The sequence below is a fragment of the Haliotis rubra genome, unplaced genomic scaffold, assembly GCF_003918875.1.
Source record: "Haliotis rubra isolate DU_JTF1 unplaced genomic scaffold, ASM391887v1 Scf527, whole genome shotgun sequence".
Lineage (NCBI taxonomy): Eukaryota > Metazoa > Mollusca > Gastropoda > Lepetellida > Haliotidae > Haliotis > Haliotis rubra.
The window spans coordinates 629,791-652,077 of record NW_025767221.1 but is presented as its reverse complement, the minus strand read 5'-3'; the positions used below and the strand labels follow the sequence as shown (position 1 = coordinate 652,077).

Below are 22,287 nucleotides of genomic sequence, written 5' to 3'. Positions count from 1 at the left end.
AACAAGCAATAAAACATGCTTATATCAATGCCGCACCCTAACAATGATACAAGAGTAATAACAATAATGATAGTGACGTACACATGAGCTGGGTGCAAAACATACCGTAATGTGAATCTACAAGGAGCAATATTGACAATATAATGTGTTACAATTTGCAAACATACGTTGAAGGCAAATAAACTAGAAGCTGTTGTGATCTCAATATTACAGCAAGGCACGGCAGGTACAATAAAACTAGGCTAGGTAAATTGCAAGAATCTCTGGGAAGATATGATATAATTATGTACCGATTTTAGTAGTTCCAGATTTACCTGTTCTAATGAGCCTGAATGACCAAATAAGATTGATGGCAAATTAAATCCTCTACTAAAGAAGTATGCATTTTAATATGGGACAGATGAGGAAGAAATGAAGCGCATCTTCGGTGTGATGCCCACAGTTACATTCAGGACTATCAGATATATGTCTGGAAAACTTATCTCCATTTTAATCGCTACACCCAGGCCGAAGTCGGGAGTGGATTATCTGGCAAGATCTTGAACCATGGGAAAGATTAAAGTAGATTTCACTGGTGTAGTGTTCTTTTAGTTTGTTTTTGAATTCCCCAAGAGTATTGGCATTTACGATATCTGGAGGGAGAGAGTTCCAGATGTTTACCGTGTCAGGGATAAATGAATTGGAGTACAAACTAGTATTGCATTTAATATTTTGTAGGTCAGAATTATTTCTCAAATTATATCCACTTACAGATGATACTTCTTCTTGAACTAAACTAGACAAATAATCTGGAACTAGTTTGTTAACCATTTTATAAAATATGTATAATTTTTTACGGCGTCTTCTATTTTCAAGTGAAGAAATATTTGTCTCAGAATATAGTTTATTATGACTTGTGCTGCAAACAGCTCCGCAGATAGTTCTGATAGCGTCTAGATTTAATTTCTATAGAAGAAGCGTTTGCTTATTAGTGCAATTATCTAATACATGACACGCGTAGTCGAATATTGTTAAAATAAATGATTTGTACATTGTCTGCAGCGTTTTCCTGTTGAAGCGATACTAGTATTTAAAACTTCTTAGGCAGTTTATCATTGGACTGACTTTTTTTATGACGTTTTCAATTTGACTGTGCCACATACAATCTTGTTGAAGAACTATTCCCAAATGTTTGTGAGATGGGACGTCGTTTATGTTAGTGTTATCCATCGATAAGACTGGTTTGATATTCTGAATGTGTTTATGGATAAATTGAATAGAGACCGTTTTATTTGGATTAAAATCAACTTGGGCGTTATATTTTAGCCCAGTCTGATAGTTCACACCCTGGTATCCCATCCCCTATAACCCTACGTTGATTACGACACCTGTCTTCTATCCGTTATGTTACTTTTCCTGACATCAAATTTCTGGATGAGAAATGGCAATATATTCCTTCAGCTAGGAGGCTAAGATGGTGGAATCTTTTATTTTTCAATAACTTAATCATGTACAATATTCAAAACAGGTGACTGTAAATAATGTGTAAATCTTCAAAGACAATACAACCTTTTTATCATGAAAGAATAACATATTCCATTGTTTAATCTATTAGTCATATGATCATAAAAGGTCCGGGTATTGAGACGTGTACCTGGGTCCAACTAATTACCCACCTGTCCTGGGTATCCTGGTTACCCGTCCCAGCCCTAAATCTGAGTCATTTGGCAGTGTTAGGATATCGGTTATAAAAAGGGCCCCTAAATCTTTAGCTGTCAACATTAAGCCTGTTACACGACTCAGCTGTCTTGCATTCTGAGTTGATGACATCAACGTTATTTTGGGGAATGACAAGTCTTTAAGGATGATAAACTTCTTTATTGTATAACAGCGACATTTTGGTATAGATACTTACACCATTTTCATGCTTGAAAACATTATAAGGAATGGATCATAATTTATGGCTAGGGGGGTGATGATGAATTTAAGAGGTCACCCATTTTGCTCTGGGGAGGTAGGGGGGTCATCAATTTTGAACACATGTACTTAGGGGGTCAGCAATTTTGTATATAAATATATTTAAAAATTATGCATAAAAATTATGGAAAGAAGGGGGGAGGTAATTGATTTAGTACATGACATGAAGGGGGGGGGGGTCACTTACCATGTACATAAATGTTTGGGAGAGGTCATTCACATTGTACATGTTTCTTCATAAAAATCATCATAATCCCCCCTAGCCGTGAATTATGAACATCCCCTTCGTATCTCTACAGAAGCATCACTATTATACAAATAAGAAATTGGTGGTCATCCATAAAGACTTGTTAACCTATATTTACAACTTCTAGAATGCCTCTCAAACAGTTCATTGTTATTTTGGTTTGACTGCAGACAGTGGTGGGATCAAGTTAGCTATACTAGATACACAAAATGAATGCAGAATGCACTATTTGTTTGATTTTTGTTTAATGCTGCACTGAGCATTTTTCCAGCAATACGACAAGATGATGGCAGTCCCATAAAGTACGCTTGTTGTAAGAGGGGACTAATGGAGTCGGGTAGTCAGGCTCGCCGACTTTGATGAATGTCATCATAACCCAGATGCATTGATAGATGCTCATGATGTTAAATCACTGATGTGTCTGGTCCATTTCTTTTTCAATCACAGCCTGACAGCATTTAAAACAATGATTGCAGTTACAAGCTACAAAATGCATTCACAATGTTATGACTGTTAACTACACTTTTCAAGGTATTTACTGCAATTTGTTTTTTGCAGGAAACACATAGGAAATTGACCAAATAAAGAGTTTGAAGTTTAAAGGACAAGGAAGAGCTTTCAATTTGGCACTTTTTTATGTCAAACTGTAAATCTTTTCCATCCCAGTGAGCATGAAGATGTTGGTGCAGGGACACACTGTGAACAACCAAACTGTACAAAGCTTGCAACAATTTCCCTCTGCTTGATATTCCCTTTGAAATAACCAATGAATAAAAATGACTCAACCAAAATATTGGTGGAAGGTCCAATACAAGTCAGACAGTTTATTAATGAAAAGTGAACATCTATCAGGGATATACCTTGAGTCCTGTATTTGACTGACTGACTGACTGAGTTTGGTTTTACGCCGCTTTTAGCAATATTCCAGCAACATCACGGCGGGGGACATCAGAAATGGGCTTCACACATTGTGCCCATGTGGGGATTCGAACCCGGGTCTTCAGCGTGACGAGCCAACGCTTTAACCATTAGGCTTCCTGTATTTGAAGGTCCCTTGGACTCATACTCTTAATTTTCAGGGGCTCTGGACAACAAAATTGGGGTCCCAGACACTTAAATATTACTATTAATACTGTTATTGTATTGTGTATCATGATCATCATTTAAATTGTTACAGTAATCAAATTGCAAATGATACCATAACTCAGCCAGTAGCAAACCCAGTGATAACTTATTGTTACTTGATTGGAATATTTACAAAAAGTATTTGGACTTTTTCTGTGTTCCTTTGGACGCGTTAATAAATTTCGTTGCGTCCATTGTCAATTTTTATGCGCATAGAACGCAGACATTCGCGTCCCGCAAATCCCTGATCTGTGGATGTCAACTTCAGTAATATATTTATCAATCATCTCTTTCTGATAATAAAAGCATATATTTATATTAGTGTGCGTTGAGAATGTTCTTTACAATTAAATCTTCTCATTGAGCGAATACGATATTATTGCCGAATAGAAAAATGTTTTTCGAGAAAGCGTTTCATATGCACAGGACCACACACCACCCTGAGCTAATTACATGTTTTTTGTCACTAAAGTGTTCAGTTTAATTAACACAAATCGAACTTATGAATAACTTATATGAACTTATAACATGTAAGTAAATGTTCACTGACTCAAGAGATAATCTTGAGCCTATCCATAACTCACAAAATGGGGCGGTTGGGTAGCCTAATGGTTAAAGCGTTGGCTCGTCACACCGAAGACCCGGGTTCGAATCCCGACATGGGTACAATGTGTGAAGCCCATTTCTGGTGTCCCCCGCGGTGATGTTGCTGGAATATTGCTAAAAGCGGCGTAAAACCAAACTCAGTCAGTAACTCACAAACACCTTTCCCCATCCTTTTAAGAAAGCTGTATCCGCGTTTGAGGGCTGGTTATAGTTTTGATTTACCATCTAATGTTAACAACCGTTTATGAATCTGTAAATCATAAAATATATTAAACTTTAAAACAACAGAAGAATGTATTCATACCTGTCTCCCCGCCATGGCGACTGTCAAACACTTTCCTACCAGGAAATCTGTCGTCCGTGCCCACGGATTGACTTGTCTTATTAGACTGACACACAGTGACCCGGATCTTCGGGAGAACATTTAGCCCAGACTTCCTTGTGTGTAAAGGTTCACGCACAGTCAACAATATAGTACTTGACTATTCATAGTCCATCGTCATAAAAAAAGAACTCACAAATGAGTTTATTCTGTTTTGCATGTGGTTTTCGAACTGCTTGTGACTTAGGCTACCACTGTCACCATTAAACGATTACATTACGTTATGTGGTTTGTACCTAGACACATGCAAGAGACATTCCAAACAAGATCAAACAATCTACTGGAAACTTCAACGAATATTTGTCAAAATACCAAAAGTGACTTTTAACCGCTTTGATCTCAGACGGAGGTAAATATATTAGAGTTACTTCCCTTTGCACGATTCTGTCACAAGCTCCTTCCCAGCGCGTGACACTTTCACGACGCCCCAGCTGTGAGGAGCTCGAATCTGCAAATAAAACCATAATTTCACGTTCGTGAAACTGATTGAACAAGAAAAATCACCAAATTCTGGCAAAGTACAAAGAGTTGGAATATACAGTAATGTTTAGTTAAACACAAAAGCAAAGGAAAATATTCGAAGACACAGACAAAAAATAATTGTTTAAATATAAACACATAAAATACAGCATGCTTTTGGAAACAACTATATTTATCTATATTTAGAGAACGACCTGAGCCCGGTATATAATAAACTCGCACGCACTCGTGGAACAACACCTGCATCACTGAGGTAATAGATTATAACATTCCAAGCGAGTTTAAAATCTATAGGAAATATTCGATTACAGTTAAATATATATACATAAACAAGAGCAGGTATTTGGAAACAACGATACATTCGATTACAGTTTGCAGGGCTGGCGAAATTAAGTTTAAATTTATTCCGACAATACACAAAGTTAGGTCTTTGTTCATGGGATGCTTCTAAATTATGATTATTTTGTTAGTATTCCAAGTCAAAATGTATGTCAGCGATATTTTTTGATAATCGATCGATATTTAGTTAATATATACAGATAGCCAGCCATACTGGTTAGACAATGAAAGGGTGTGGTCGCGGTCGAACTAAATGACCGTGAATTGAAAAAAACATCACCAAAGCAATCGAATAGGAGTTCGATTACATAGAATAAGGAGTTCGATGTCTCCGCGTAGAAAACATTTTTCGTTTCTATTCTTCCAAGGTAAAATGACACAGAATATACTGCCTGGAACTCTCTTGTAACAGTTAAACTAATGATCGAAGTGGTATCTATCCTCGATGAGCATATTTCCCTTATCTTTTCGACTTCAGACTTGTTTGACACGTGTCATCGTATCCCAATTGTGTGGATCGATGCTCATGATGTCGATCATTTGATCGTCTGGTTCAGACTCGATTATTCACAGACCGTCGTCATATAGCTGGAATAGTGCCGACTTTGGCGTTAAACAACAAACAAACACACAAATAAACATATAAGCTAATCGTAAAGGCGACAGTAAGCAGGAAGGATACAATATCAACAAAAGTTTCAAAGTATTGTCCAGTTTCAGTGACGAGGAATTGAGACCCAGCTCAATATTAATTTTTATCATTTAACTGACCCATTCACTTATTAGTACTGATAAAACAAATTCCTCCGCAAATATTTGGACATATATTTGGAGCAACAAAACACCCTCGAAACGAACCTTGTCCAGCACTCTGAATTAACGAACAGAAAGGAATATGTTTCCATTTGTGGTAACTGTAATGCTCTTGTTGAGCTGCAGAATATAGAGTTATCCCCCTTCCATCATTGTGAATACCCATCCACAAGTCGATACATGTGTATTTTGACTGCGGGTGCTTGCGTGCGTTCGCGTCAAAACGATGTCGGATTGGCCACAGAACAGGGGGAAATGGTCTAGTGTTAGACGCACATGATTTTCTGACTTGCTTAACTGTCAATAATTAAAACCTATTGAGGGAGCTTTTGAGAGACTCAATCAAGCCATGTAGAAACATACATGAGACTTTACGCAGCTTCAGAGTTGCCCTGCAGTTAAAACCAGTTTGTGATATAGAATAGAATAGAATAATACTTTAATGCCTTTTCAGGAATTTGTGTTACATCAGCAGAGCTACTGACACATTAGAGAGATACCAAACATATTTACATAAATTCTTTGATTTAGGTATCTTCACATTTGTTTAAGAGAGATATGGTACTTGGAATAAAGGATGTACGGGCTCTCTTAGTTTTCACAATTGGAACTTTGTAGCGGCGGCCTGAAGGGAGGAGGTTGTTTCCGAATTTAAATAGTGAGTACGGTCAGATATGATTTTGACAGCTTGATTCACGATTTGCCGCTCATATATTGATGATAAACATTCAAATCTGACTCCAGCGATTTTTACTTGCAGTGTTAACAATTTTGTCTATTTTAGATTTGAGATGAACTGAGAGAGACCCGTACCAACAATGGAAGGAAAATGTTAAAATACTCTGAATAAATGCTACATAAAAAGATGACCTCTCAGATGGGTTCACATTAAAAGATCTCAGTTTACGCATGAGATGAAGACGTTGTTGACACTTTTTGTATAGGGCTTCAGTGTTCACCCATATTGAGTGAGTGAGTGAGTTTAGTTTTACGCCGCACTCAGCAATATTACTATACGATGACGCGTGTCAACCAAGTCAGTGAACCTGACCACCCAATACCGTCAGTCGCCTCTTACGACAAGTATGAGTTACTGAAGATCAATTATAACCCGGATCTTCTAATCTTTATTAGAATGTTTTAACTCATTATGTTTATTTCATCCTCTATGATGCAGGGTAGTTTATGGATAAACACCCTGGACTATTTCACTACTTCTTTTGGAATTCACAATCTCTGTCTCCCATATTTCAATCTGAGTAATGTATATCTCTTGCTCACGAGTGAGTGAGTGAGTAGGGTTTCACACCGTTGTTAGAAATGTTACAGCAATATCAAGGCGAGGACACCAGAAATGGGCTTTAGACACTGTAATCATGTGGGGAATCGAACCCGGATCTTTGGTGTGACGAGCGAGCGGTATATCCACTAGGCTACACAACGGCCCATTCGAATACGAAAATATTTTTATTGGTCATATATTTTTAATATATAGTTGCAATTGTGTCCGAAGTGCCCTCACTTTCTATTATAACAATGCTGAGATATTTTACACAGAAAAACGCCCCTGAAAATATTGTTTCTGATTCTTAGTTGACGCAAAAAGACGCGACGACATAATTTGTTGCTTTTGTTCCCACGTAGAGACTGTCACGGTACACTATCTATCTATCACAATAATACTGAAATATTTTACACAGAATAACGTCTCTGAAAGTATTGTTTCGGATTCTTAGTGTAGGCAAAAGAGACGCGACAACGTAATTTGTCGCTCTTGGTCCCACGCAGAGACTGCCATGGTGCACTCAGTCTACCCCTTGATACCACGTAGAGACAGTCATGGTGCACTCAGTCTACCCCCTGGATACCACGTAGAGACAGCAATAGTGCACTCGGTCTACCCATGGATACCACGTAGAGACAGCCATGGTACACTCAGTCTACCCATGGATACCATGTAAAGACAGTCATGGTGCACTCGGTCTACCCATGAATATCACGTAGAGACAACCATAGTGCACTCGGTCTACCCCTGGATACCACGTAGAGACAGTCATGGTGCACTCGGTCTACCCCTGGATACCACGTAGAGACAACCATAGTGCTCTCGGTCTACCCCTGAATACCACGTAGAGACAACCATAGTGCTCTCGGTCTACCCCTGAATACCACGTAGAGACAACCATAGTGCTCTCGGTCTACCCCTGGATACCACGTAGAGACAACCATAGTGCTCTCAGTCTACCCCTGGATACAACGTAGAGGCAGCCATGGTGCACTCAGTCAACCCCTGGATACCACGTAGTGACAGCCATGGTGCACTCGGTCTACCCCTGGATACCACGTAGAGACAGTCATGGTACACTCGATCTACCCCTGGATACCACGTAGAGTCAGTCATGGTACACTCAGTCTATACCACCCATGGTGACTACCACCCCTGGTACCACGTAGACAGTCATGGTACACTCGGTCTACCCCTGGATACCACGTAGAGACAGCCATGGTGCACTCGGTCTACCCCTGAATACCACGTAGAGACAACCATGGTACACTCGGTCTACCCCTGAATACCACGTAGAGACAGCCATGGTGCTCTCGGTCTTCCCCTGGATACCACGTAGAGACAACCATGGTGCACTCTGTCTACCCATGAATACCACGTAGAGACAACCATGGTGCACTCTGTCTACCCCTGGATACCACGTAGAGACAGCCATGGTGCACTCGATCTACCCCTGGATACCACGTAGAGACAGTCATGGTGCATTCGGTCTAACCCTGGCTACCACGTAGAGACAGTCATGGTGCACTCAGTCTACTTCTGGATACCACGTAGAAACTGCCATGGTGTTTTTCTGGGTTCCCTGAGGCACCGGCCTGAGACAAGCAGATGAATAACAATTTACTTCTTATGTCGACACGTACAGATGGTAGCGGCTTTGTATAAAGAGCTATTTTTTTGCATTTAAAGCACAAATCACGCAATGCATTAACAATAGGCCATCTGCAAAGCTATCTGTATATAGGATGTTTATCCTCATTTAGAGAATGGCGGCTGTTGAATGGGGGTTAACATACTCTTTATCTAAACATTACTGTCCTCTAGAACGAGAACATGGCTCTTCAGCATCAATATGTCAATTCTAAAACACATCAGTTTTCCGTAAGCCCAAGCTCATTTCCAAACGTCGACTTTTCCGAATCGAAATAAAAAAAGAATGAAGTTGTTCATTGCAATGACTGATTGAATCTTTCCATGTTGTTTGACATTAGCAAGACCGAAGGGCATTACATTTTCTAAATTATGTAAGCTGATTCGGTACAAAAGTACATAATTATCGTAAAAAGTATAATTATATCCTTCAGGATGAGAGTCTCAGGATAGACACACGCATAGATTCCCATGACCCTCAACTCCTTGATCTCGGTACTGACACAAGCTCGGGATGCTAGGCTAACACTAGTCGGGGATTTCAGAGTAGACACAAACATGGGTTCCAACAATCTCCTTAACTCCACGATATCAGTCCAGACACAAGCAGGAGCTCGAACAGTCTCCTGAACTTCGCGATCTCGCTGCAGACAGCTCACTACATGGGAACTACATTGGTATAATCAGACACAAACATGGCTTCCTCGGATGTCCTTTATCCTTTGGTCTCTGTGTAGACAAAAACATGGTTTCCTCGGATGTCCTTTATCCCTTGGTCTCTGTGTAGACAAAACATGGCTTCCTCGGGTGTCCTCTACCCCTTTGACTCTGTGTAGACACAAACAAACATGACTTCCTCGGATGTCCTCTACGCCTTTATCAACTTGTAGACAAAAACATGGCTTCCTCGGATGTCCCCTACCCCTTGGTCTCTGTGTAGACAAAAACATGGCTTCCTCGGATGTCCTCTACCCGTTGGTCTCTATGTAGACAGAAACATGGCTTCCTCAGATGTCCTCTACCCCTTGGTCTCTGTGTAGACAAAAACATGGCTTCCTCGGATGTCCTCTACCCCTTGGTCTCTGTGTAGACAAAAACATGGCTTCCCCGGATGTCCTCTACCCGTTGGTCTCTGTGTAGACAAAACATGGCTTCCTCAGATGTCCTCTACCCCTTGGTCTCTGTGTAGACAAAAACATGGCTTCCTCGGATGTCCTCTACCCCTTGGTCTCTGTGTAGACACAAACATGGCTTCCTCTGATGTCCTCTACCCCTTGGTCTCTGTGTAGACACAAACATGGCTTCCTCGGATGTCCTCTACCCCTTGGTCTCTGTGTAGACAAAAACATGGCTTCCCCGGATGTCCTCTACCCGTTGGTCTCTGTGTAGACAAAACATGGCTTCCCCGGATGTCCTCTACCCGTTGGTCTCTGTGTAGACAAAAACATGGCTTCCTCGGATGTCTTCTACCCCTTGGTCTCTGTGTAGACAAAAACATGGCTTCCTCAGATGTCCTCTACCCCTTCGTCTCCGTGTAGACAAATACATGGCTTAATCGGATGTCCTCTATCCCTTGGTCTCTGTGTAGACAAAAGAAATGGTTTCCCCGGATATCCTGTACCCCTGCGTCTCTGGGAAGACACAAACATGGCTTCCTGGGATATCCTGTACCCCTGCGTCTCTGTGAAGACACAAACATGGTTTCCCGGGATATCCTGTACCCCTGCGTCTCTGTGTAGACACAAACATGGCTTCCTGGGATATCCTGTACCCCTGCGTCTCTGTGTAGACACAAACATGGCTTCCTCGGATATCCGTACCCCTGGTCTCTGTGTAGACACAAACATGGCTTCCTCGGATATCACTCTACCCCTGGTCTCTGTGTAGACACAAACATGGCTTCCTCTGATGTCCTCTACCCCTTGGTCTCTGTGTAGACACAAACATGGCTTCCTCGGATGTCCTCTACCCCTTGGTCTCTGTGTAGACACAAACATGGTTTCCCCGGATATCCTGTACCCCTGCGTCTCTGGGAAGACACAAACATGGCTTCCTGGGATATCCTGTACCCCTGCGTCTCTGTGAAGACACAAACATGGTTTCCCGGGATATCCTGTACCCCTGCGTCTCTGTGTAGACACAAACATGGCTTCCTGGGATATCCTGTACCCCTGCGTCTCTGTGTAGACACAAACATGGCTTCCTCGGATATCCTGTACCCCTGCGTCTCTGTGTAGACACAAACATGGCTTCCTCGGATATCACGTACCCCTGCGTCTCTGTGTAGACACAAACATGGCTTCCTCTGATATCCTGTACCCCTGCGTCTCTGTGTAGACACAAACATGGCTTCCTGGGATATCCTGTACCCCTGCGTCTCTGTGAAGACGCAAACATGGTTTCCCCGGATATCCTGTACCCCTGCGTCTCTGTGAAGATACAAGCATGGCTTTCTCGGATATCCTGTACTCCTGCGTCTCTGTGAAGACACAAACATGGCTTCCCCGGATATCCTGTACCCCTGCGTCTCTGTGAAGACACAAACATGGCTTCCTCGGATATCCTGTACCCCTGCGTCTCTGTGAAGACACAAGCATGGCTTCCCCGGATATCCTGTACCTCTGCGTCTCTGTGAAGACGCAAACATGGTTTCCCCGGATATCCTGTACCCCTGCGTCTCTGCGAAGATACAAGCATGGCTTTCTCGGATATCCTGTATCCCTGCGTCTCTGTGAAGACACAAACATGGCTTCCTCGGATCTCATGTCCCAGCTGGTATAAATGTAGACAGAAACGTGGTTCTTCGGATCTCCTGTACCCTCTGATCTCTGTGTAGACAGAAACGTGGTTCTTCGGATCTCCTCTACCCTCTGATCTCTGTGTAGACAGAAACGTGGTTCTTCGGATCTCCTCTACCCTCTGATCTCTGTGTAGACACAAACTTGCCGAGACAAAGTAATGGGTAATATCCAAAAAAACCCAACCGTAACTGAGAATGGAAGATTACCGATACATACTTAGCAATGAAGTGACAATAGAATTGTCTTAACTTTTTGCATTTTTGTACTTTGAATGAGCATGATTTTACGCCGCTTTTAACAATATTCCAGCAATATGGAATGTGGGACTGAAGAAAAGGGTTTTACACATTGCTACCCATTTGGGGAAAAGACCTCGGATCTACGGTGTGACTAGTGAACACTTTTACCACTGGGCTCCTTGTTGATATGGAGCTTCATGTGTTTCACACACTGAAAACAAAACTGCATTGGTCTACTCTGTGTTCTGTATAGCATCTTGCACAGAGTACCTGAAAAGAACTGCCATGCTAGAATGTGTTGGTTGCATGCAGTTGTTCAAATAAACCGTCCCGGATATTTGTTGTAGGGAAAACGTTAAAAAAAGGGCAAATGGTTATTCATGAGCACGAAATCGATCCAAAATATTTCTTTACGTCATTATATATGATACACGTGGAATCGCGCCAATGAGTCATCTGTAGTTGATACTTCCACGTATTCATATATCCGCATCATGCTTTGATAATTAAGTTTATAAATACAACATTATTGTAAATAAATTCTCAAGTATGCTGGCATTCAGCAGCTGTTTTCAAAATAATAACGTTTTGATAAATTTGATGATCAAATCCCATTTTACAGAATAAAGCTATACTTAATTCTGCCAGGCGGTAGTGTAGCCTATTGGGTAAAGCGTCCGCTCGTAACGCCCAAAACCCGGGTTGGATTCCCCACATTGGTTATATGTGAGAAGCACATTCCTGGTGTCCCCCGCCGTTATATTACTGGAATATTGTTAAAAGTGGCGTAAAACTAAACCCACTCACTCACTCTCCCAGGCATTATTTTGAACATTACGGTGTTTCTCCCGTAACCGAATTTTTGTAATTGTTGTTAATTTTACGTTAATACACGCGGGCGAAATAACGTTTGGCCTTGGCTGTACATTTCACAACCTGACCTGAATTCTTATCTTCATTAACTGACCTTTAAATTCAATTATTTTAACAGATTAATTTCCTTCGTATTTTCCATTACTGGCCTGATCTGATAAGGTCCCGCCATATACATATCAATCTGAACACGCGTAGGCTTGAAACAGTAGACATGACGCACTTGCTGTATGATGAAATGAACATATGTCAATTTCATGTTCAAACATCGTGTTATCTCCAAACCAAATGGAGCGTACAATGTTGATCTTATCGTCTCACCCATTAACAATATATTTACACATACGCCTTTCACATCACACCGAGCGGAGCTGTTTTCCCGTGCACATGAGATGTGAGGAGTCTTGACATATAAACCCAGCGTGCACTGCGATGACGTGTAGCAGCGCTGGCAATCAGCCAGTACCGAGCCATACGTTGACCTTTTGAAACAGACATATGTATATTTCGCGTTGATACCTCTGTTACAACCGCATACACCCAGTGACTGTGCACTTGGTGAGGGTGTAGGTGCGAGTGTTTCTAGGTGCTGTATGTCAGGGCAAATACTGCTCTGTAGGTCGTTATTGATGTCAAAACACGTTACGTCAATTCTTTGTTTTGCTACCTTGTCAGGTGCTTGAGTGTTACTTCGACATGAGTGTGTTTTCCGTGCACCGATTTCGTGCTAGTTTGTTAAGGATGGCGCCTGTTTACGTTCCGACTGTATAACTCTTTTCGAGTGAGTGAGTTTGGTTTTACGCCGCTTTTAGCAATATTCCAGAAATGGGCTTTACACATCGTAATCATGTGGGGAATCGAACCCGGGTCTTGGGCGTGACGAGCGAACGCTTTAATCACTAGGCTACCCCACCGCCCCTAACTCTTTTCGAAGATGCGTTATTTTCAAAAGAGCATAAGACAATTTACTCTAATATTAATTTTAAAGGAGTGAGTGAGTGAGTTTAGTTTTACATCGTTTTTAGCAATATTCCAGCAATATCACGGCGGGGGACACCAGAAATGGGCTTCACACATTGTACCCATGTGGGGAATCGAACCCGGGTCTTCGGCGTGACGAGCCAACGCTTTAACCACTGGGCTGCTAACCCCCCTACCCCCAACCCCCCCATTTTAAAGGAAGGCGGAACGGTGGCAATTGTACTGTCCTGTTCAATCCCACTAAAAACGAGTCCACATTGAGCCTCCACTTCAACTCGTGGGACGTTATGGAAGTCCAGTGGTTAAATCGTTCACTCGTCACAATCAAATGACATCCCAATCAAATGACAAATGATCTTTACGGGGCGGTGGGGTAGCCTAGTGGTCAAGGCGTTCGCTCGTCACGCCAGAGATTCCCCACATGGGTACAATGTGTGAAGCCCAATTCTGGTGTCACCCGCCGTGATATTGCCGGAATATTACTAAAACGGCGTAAAACTAAACTCACTCACTCACTTTAAAATAGAGACACATCACCCACCGTCTTAACATTTTAATATTATAGTATACCTGCAGGTGTTGAAAGTTTTGATATTTCTAACTAGCGCGTTAATCTATAAAATGAAAACATCACCTTTAATACGTTACGGAAGAATGATAAAGTTAAATATGTTAACATTTTGCGGTATTCCTGATGTGCAACGACTATCAGTTGATGACATTCAGTGCGGCCTGGCGAAAAATCTGTTTTATGAAATATACAACATGTTTGACAGTCTGATAGCAACGTGAATCTATGATTGTTTACAGCATTGCATCACGTGTGATATATTGATGTGTAATATGTCATTAAAGGACGACCTTTGAAGATCCGTGTAGAACTGATCTTCATCTATCCCTGCTTGTCGTAAGAGGCGACAAACTGGATCGGGTGATGAGGCTCACTGACTTGGTTGACACTTGTTATCGTATCCAAAATCGATCCTCATGATTTCAATCACTGGATTGTCTGGCCACGACTCGATGTTTACGTCCCGTTGTCATGTTGATGGAATGTTGCTCAGTGCGGCGTGAAACAACAAGCAAACATAAAAGGACTACCGATGTATGAGAGGGTTAGTTTCGAAACGGACCCTGTCCCTGTCACTGTCACTCCTCCCTGAAACTTCAGTTTCCTGAAACGTAATGATAATAATAGTCCATTTATCATGCGCATTTCTCCATGCACAATGTATGCTCGAAGCGCCTAAACAATCTTATTATTATTTCCCCGGATAATCCAAGCTGCCTGTTAGGTGCTAGAAGGTTAGTCATATGACTTTATCCCACCGGGTACCCATTTTCGGCTGGGTGAACAATTTTGAGCAAACTCACTTGCCTTAGGTGAGACCACATGTTTCACGTTGTGGGGCAAGACTGAAGTCCAAGAAACGTTCAGGGAGGTAAGCTGCCAATCTCGGTCACCCTTCCAAGAATTCTCCGCGCCCAACGTTGCTTAACTTCACCTGATTTGAGACCTGAGCTCTATGTACATGACCTCGTGCCACCACTTCTGTTGCATCCTGTTGTTTTTCTGCTCCACAGATGTCATGAGTAGAGTTCGTGCGCCGTGCACCGTGGCCTATACAGTACACTGCCGGACAAAAATATGTCCTCCTGTTTTATGGTGGGGGAAATGAAACAATCAAAAGGCTCAGTGCATACTTGTCACCTATAAACGGGTAATTACTTATTTATTTCTAACAAAGTATAATGTTTTCTTGTTCTTCCATTTTCCAAATGCCTATCAAAGATTCCAAGAAATGGGTGCTAGTATGCGATGGTGATGTTTACGATGCGGGTATCATACATTTGCAGTTTTTCGGCGACTGTTTCAGCCGAGTAAAGATCTGGGTCCCGATCCACAAAACGTTCGTAGCGCTATGACATTCGTAAGCATGTGATAAACTATAGAGTTACGACAGGTCGTAACGTTACGAACGCTTTGTGGATCGGGACCCTGATAGCGTTTGCAATGTTTTGTTGCAATCAATTTTTAAGTGTAAACTCTTTTTGCCCGGTAGTGTATTTCACGCGAGTCTATTTATATACACAGCTGTATGCAGTCTGCTATCACCGGCTTTCTGAAAATATCTGTGGAAATTGAATCCAAATGTGAGATAGATATAAAGATTATTAACCAAATGCGTTTCCTTATCGTGAAAAATAATATATTAGGTATATGTTTGAACAGCAGGGAACGCGTCTAAACCTCATGGGCACGCTCTTAACGTTTACTTATTGAGTAAGGAGATATTGCATTGACACACATGGATGCTACTTAAGGTAGTTCCTGCAAGGTGAATTCTTGTGCCTACTTACGGGATATTGATACCATGGTTGATCGTGGCTATAACACTTCCGTTATTGTTATTATGTTTTACGGACTGAAAAAGTGATTGTTATTATGTTTTACGGACTGAAATAGTGATTGTTATTATGTTTTACGGACTGAAATAGTGATTGTTATTATGTTTTACGGACTGAAATAGGGATTGTTATTATGTTTTACAGACTGAAATAGTGATTGTTATATGTTTTACGGACTGAAATAGTGATTGTTATTATGTTTTACGGACTGAAATAGTGATTGTTATTATGTTTTACGGACTGAAATAGTGATTGTTATTATGTTTTACGGACTGAAATAGGGATTGTTATTATGTTTTACGGACTGAAATAGTGATTGTTATTATGTTTTACGGACTGAAATAGGGATTGTTATTATGTTTTACGGACTGAAATAGTGATTGTTATTATGTTTTACGGACTGAAATAGTGATTGTTATTATGTTTTACGGACTGAAATAGTGATTGTTATATGTTTTACGGACTGAAATAGTGATTGTTATTATGTTTTACGGACTGAAATAGTGATTGTTATTATGTTTTACGGACTGAAATAGTGATTGTTATTATGTTTTACGGATTAAAATAGTAATGTAGCAAAGAGAGAGAGACTATCGGGTGGTCAGACTCGCTGACTTGGTTGACACGCGTCATCGTGTCAGAGTTGCGTAGATCGATGCTCATGATGTCAATCACTGGATTATTTACAGACCGCCGTCATACAGCTGGAATATTGGTGAGAGCGACGTTAAACAACAAACAACACCAGACAAATAAAGGCTCAGTGAGTGAGTTTGGTTCAACGCAGCTTTGCGCAGTATTCTAGTGATGTGAATGGGACCATGGTTAATAGATGTTATCATTTATATGATGTATTATATGATATGAGAAGTATTATTTGTGGAGGTGGTGGTATCTTCTACGTGTATGTATGTAGGCGTTTCTTTACTGTGGCACCAATAAGCTTGCATAGATATGGTAGCTAAGCAAAACCAAGGTGTTGACATATCTTAATGAGTATATAAGAAATGTGATATTACCTACAATAGCAAGGCAATGAGTAGACTTGTTTAAGTCTCTGAGGAAATGAATATTAGTTTAAATCATAAATCAAAATTATTAACACAAGAACATTTCGTACCTATAAAAGAATGGCATCCTCAGACTTACCAGAGTTTATGGAAGTAATTATTAATAATATATTTCCTTGGACTTATCAGAAAGTACCAAGGCAGGACAAGGGAGGGAACCCGTCACCTGACAGTGTAAGATACAATGCCAATAGGACATAACCTGACGAACAAAAGAGTGTACATATCTGGCGTTTTGGGAATGTTTTGCTAAAAACAACTTCAGTATTTTGATAAGTATTTTGATCATTTTGGCATCAGGTACTCAATGTTTGTGACTTATAAGTAAAAATTAAAATAGTTTAAAAATATTAACGTTGCTTATTTTTTAAATAATACGAAAGCAACAGGAGTGTAGTTTCTTTTGTTCTTCAGTTGGCCACTTGATCCACACTACACAGCTTAAAGACGCAGCTAAATAACCAATTACTTGTTATTTGATCATCGGGAGAACATAAATGACCTCATAATATCACAGCAAGTACTATATATCACAGAGATATGCTTCACTCGTATGAATATTTATTGCAAGGTGGAGTATACGACAATACTTGCTTAAGCAGAAGTGGTTCCAGTGTATTGAGCCATTTGCAATTTTTCAGGCTCCTGGGACAACTCATGACATCCAAAAAAGACATGACATTAATTAGTTTGAATGTGTTTTCGCTTGCCTGTTGTTTAACGATGCACTCAGCAATATTCCAGCTATATGTCGGTGATCGTAAATATTCGAGTCTGGACCAGACAAACCTGTGATCAACGTCATGAGCAGTGATCAACATAACTGGGATCCGATGACATGTGTCAACCAAGTCAGCGAGCCTGACCACCCGATCCCGTTAGTCGCCTCTTACAACAAGCGTGGGTTGATGAAGAACAATTGTAACCCGGATCTTCACGGGTCATGTTCAAATCAAAGCGGTTCGAATCACTGGACAATAATTATTACAAATAAAACTCGAGACTTTTGCAATCATATGTTGTTCTTATATGTTATGATTAACATATCTTTCAAATTTGAACCAAATCGGCGAAGAAATGAAGATTTTAGAAAATTCTACCGCTACACTCATTACATAAAATTATGTCAGTGTCTATAGCAGTTAAATGGCCGTGTGTTGCATGTGGACTGGTCGTCTTGCAATCGTGCTGTTTAGACGTTTCGACGTTTAGACTGTGACTCGTGTAATTATTGCGTGCTGTAGTCGTAGTCCTATCTTATTGGGATGTAATGCCTCCTGGCAGTGTTTTCTGAGGAAAAACATTTTTAGCCCGATAAATTCTTGTCAGTCGTCCTTATAGCATATCACACTGTACGTCAATGGTGTCGTCGATGAACGAAATGGTAATTTGGGAAATTAATGAAATATTTATCTGCAGACCGGAGGAGTCATGATCAAGTTACTTCATGGATCTGAAATAGCACAGCCCGAGAATATTGTACCACCAGTTTATCGCGTTTTATGGTCTTGTGAAATAGACATTGACGTTTATGTTTAGAAGACGTCGGTATATCATCACTGTTTGCAAACCTATTAATAATGCCCGTCTGGGTCACGGGACAAATTAATAACGTCATAGAATCACGTGGCATTACACAACACGCATTTATATTCTTGATTAATCATTAATTCCTAAATATAGCAAGCACGTTACTGGTGATTATTGTGTATTTACACGATCGGATGTTGTCGGAATAAAATGAGCTGATATATTGTGCCAGTGCCTCTCAGGAACATATTATTGAACAGTAACTCAATGCTTTGGCTGTAGATACGGACACAAGTTTCCTTGCCACGAGTTACGCTCACATCGGCTAAATTCAAAGTGTATGTCGTCAGTATTTATTCGCCTCTAATGTCCTTATTAGATGTTCGGAGTTTCAGTTCTTAGGGAACGTTAAATAACTTCGGTCGTTTATACCGTTAATTTTCACATGGGATGAGATTTGTTTGCATAATAAACCGTGGCAAACAGGTAATGACTTTATATAAGAGTAATCCCGAAAATAACATATGTTAAATAAAATAGTAGTTTGCCAAAGCAGAATAGCATAATATTGACCATTTATGGTACGGCCGTTCGGGAGATGGTATACCGGTAGGAATATTTGTGATGCCAGAAAACTATCAACTTGGAAGCAGACTGCAGGAGACGTTGTTTCTTTTTTACTGCCGTCTCTGGGTGGTACTGGTGAAAGCAAGACTCATCCATGTTAGCAAATTGTCCCGTCTACTTTAAAATGACGTAAATTGTCACGAGAGGTGATGAACCTGGATCAGGAGTCATGATCATTAGCTTTGAAACTCAACGTTCTGGAGAATGTTTCATTCCCAGATGCGTCATCAGATTGTAATGGCTATATGGCGTATGGTGAGTCGTCGATCATCTCAAATCAAATCGTGTATTGCATCAAATTTTTCCCTAAATGTTGCAGGGCGGTTAATGCGTTCGCTCTTCACGCCGAAGACCCGGGTTCCATTCCCCACATGGGTACAATGTGTGAAGACCATTTCTGGTGTCCCCCGATGGGATATTGCTGGAATGGTGCTAAAAGCGGCGTCAAACTAAACTCACTCACTTACCTAAAAGTCGCTGGCCCTCCTGATCTTTGATTATACTCTGGAACGTCTCTCCATCTCTGCACACCTCCAAACAGTACCAACAGGACCACGACCCCCAAATATTGGTCCCTATCAAATGTGTAATTCCAAATATTACATACGTTACATTTATGGACTTTCCAAATTGCATTGTGTATTTATAGCTTTCTGCCGTGGGATCCCTGTCAAATTACGGTCATCAGAGGGGTGCGCAAAGTACGTGATTTTGACTACCAGCTGTTAGACTTCCATTCTTTGTGGTAGTGTGGTGGCTGAGTGGGTTAGATGTCTGTTTTGTGGGCTGGACATTAGGTGCCTGACTGCGAGACTGTGGTTTGCAATCCCGGATGGTACTCATCCGCCCCAGGTTATTTGTGTCTGTTTTCATCGAAAGAGAATATTTTGTCACTTGCAACAACTTGTACAACGTATTTATCTTACCGCCATGTTGAATGTAGAATATATTATAATGATTTTATTTTATTTTGAAGATCGATAAGCTACCGACTATTTGACATTTAACCAAAATGGCGTCTGCCTTTCGACTAGATTATTAAAATCAGTGAAACATATTCAGCTTAAAACTGCTATAAAAATGGTTAATTATGCTTAACCATGTTGACCCGTGAAGGTCCGGGTTAGAATTGGCCTTCAGTAACCAATGCTTGTCGTAAGAGGCGACTAACGGGATCGGGTGGTCAGGGTCGCTGGCTTGGTTGACACATGCCATCGGTTCCCAATTGCGTAGATCGATGCTCATGCTGTTGATTGCTGGATTGTTTGGTCTAGACTCGATTATTTACAGACCGCCGCCATGTAGCTGGAATATTGCTGAGTGCGGCGTAAAACAACGCCGAACCCCCGGGTTGGATTCCCCACATTGGTACAATGTGTGAAGCAAGTTCCTGGTGTCCCCCGGAATATTGTGGCGTAAAACTAAACTCACTCACTCACTTAACCGTGTTGAGTGTGCAACCGATTCAATACATAAAGTAGTTTAAATAAATAAGTGGAAGTCGGTAAAATAAATGTGTATATAGTGAACTCAAAAACAGCGAATCGAACGTTTTTCGAACTCCGTGCACTGCATGCGTCATATTATGACGTCATGCGATTGTTAGCGATACAGCTTCACGGTGGAGAGTTTGGTGGTTACCGTGGCAGCGGGTAATATACTAGGCGTCATTAATAAAGGGTCATATGATATATAGCACATGTAAAGAAAAGTTTCTCAGAAATAATAGAACTAAAAGTGTCATCATAATGTTTAATGTGTTGACAAACGTGACACATAGTGACGAACAGACAAAAAGTTCAAACTGCACTTGCAAACATCAGTTGTATAGCCCAGCCCCCCAAAAATGAAAATGACAAACATGAAGCACTCGGTCATTCAATATCTTGTGTACCCTCCTCGGGCGTCCACGACACAAGTGCACCTTGTCCTCATGCTCCTTATCAAGTTCATAACGAAGCTTGGGGAATCGCATTCCATTCGTCTACTAGAACTCTGCAGAGTCCTGGGAGATCCACTGGTGCTGGGTGACGTGTCTATATTCATCCCATGCATGCTCGATTGGGTTGAGGTCTGGCGAACATGTCCGCCACTCAATCCGCTCTACACCCTGTTGCCAAAGGAATTCCGTGACAATCCTGGCCCCATGAAGCCTAGCGTTGTCGTCTTGCAGTAAAGAGGGTCGACCATAAAAACCATGCATAGCTTGCAGGAATGGAACTGCTATACGTCCAGTTATCCCTGCCCAAACCATGACCAAACCCCCGCCAAATCGATTATGCGTGGCCACAGTTGCACATGTGATTCGTTCTCCATTGCGACGATAAATCCTCTGTCGACCGTCATGGAAGGACAGATTGAATCTGCCTTCATCTGTGAAGAGCACAAGAGACCACTGACATTGATTCCAGCGGCCATGATGTCTACTCCATCTCAAGAGCGCCTGCATGTGACGTGGTGTTAGTGGTGGACGAACTGCAGGTCGCCTACAGCGGAGTCCGGCTGCCCTTAAACGTCGACGAACGGTGCTCCTGGACACAGGGGTGTGTCACGCTTAGAAACAGCGTTAGAAAGAGATATAGGTATATAGACCCTACCCTAGTACTATATAAAAGGATACTAGGGTAGGGTCTATATACCTATATGTCTTTCTAACGCTGTTTCTAAGCGTGACACGCCCCTGTGCTCCTGGATATCCTTCCATTGTATACACTGAAGTGTTCTGTCTGAAGATCTGCTGCGTTAAGGAATCTGTTACGTATACGTAACGCAGTGTTAATGATGTGCCTATCATATTGAACTGTTGTGACTCAGGGGCGGCCTGGTCGACATGCATATTCCACGGACCCATTGGCTTGAAATCTCTACCACAGT

General features: G+C 41.2%; 1 protein-coding gene across 1 annotated transcript in view; it reads right to left on the bottom strand.

The window, feature by feature from the left end:
• Positions 1 to 4,674, bottom strand: part of LOC124252854 (NAD-dependent protein deacylase-like) — a 30,427-nt gene extending 25,753 nt beyond the window's left edge. The window contains exon 1 of the mRNA XM_046686526.1: positions 4,239 to 4,674. Within this exon, the coding sequence (XP_046542482.1) occupies positions 4,239 to 4,358 (120 nt within the window). The 5' untranslated portion in view covers positions 4,359 to 4,674. The remainder of the gene's footprint in view (positions 1 to 4,238) is intronic.
• Between the last annotated feature and the right edge of the window lie 17,613 nt (positions 4,675 to 22,287).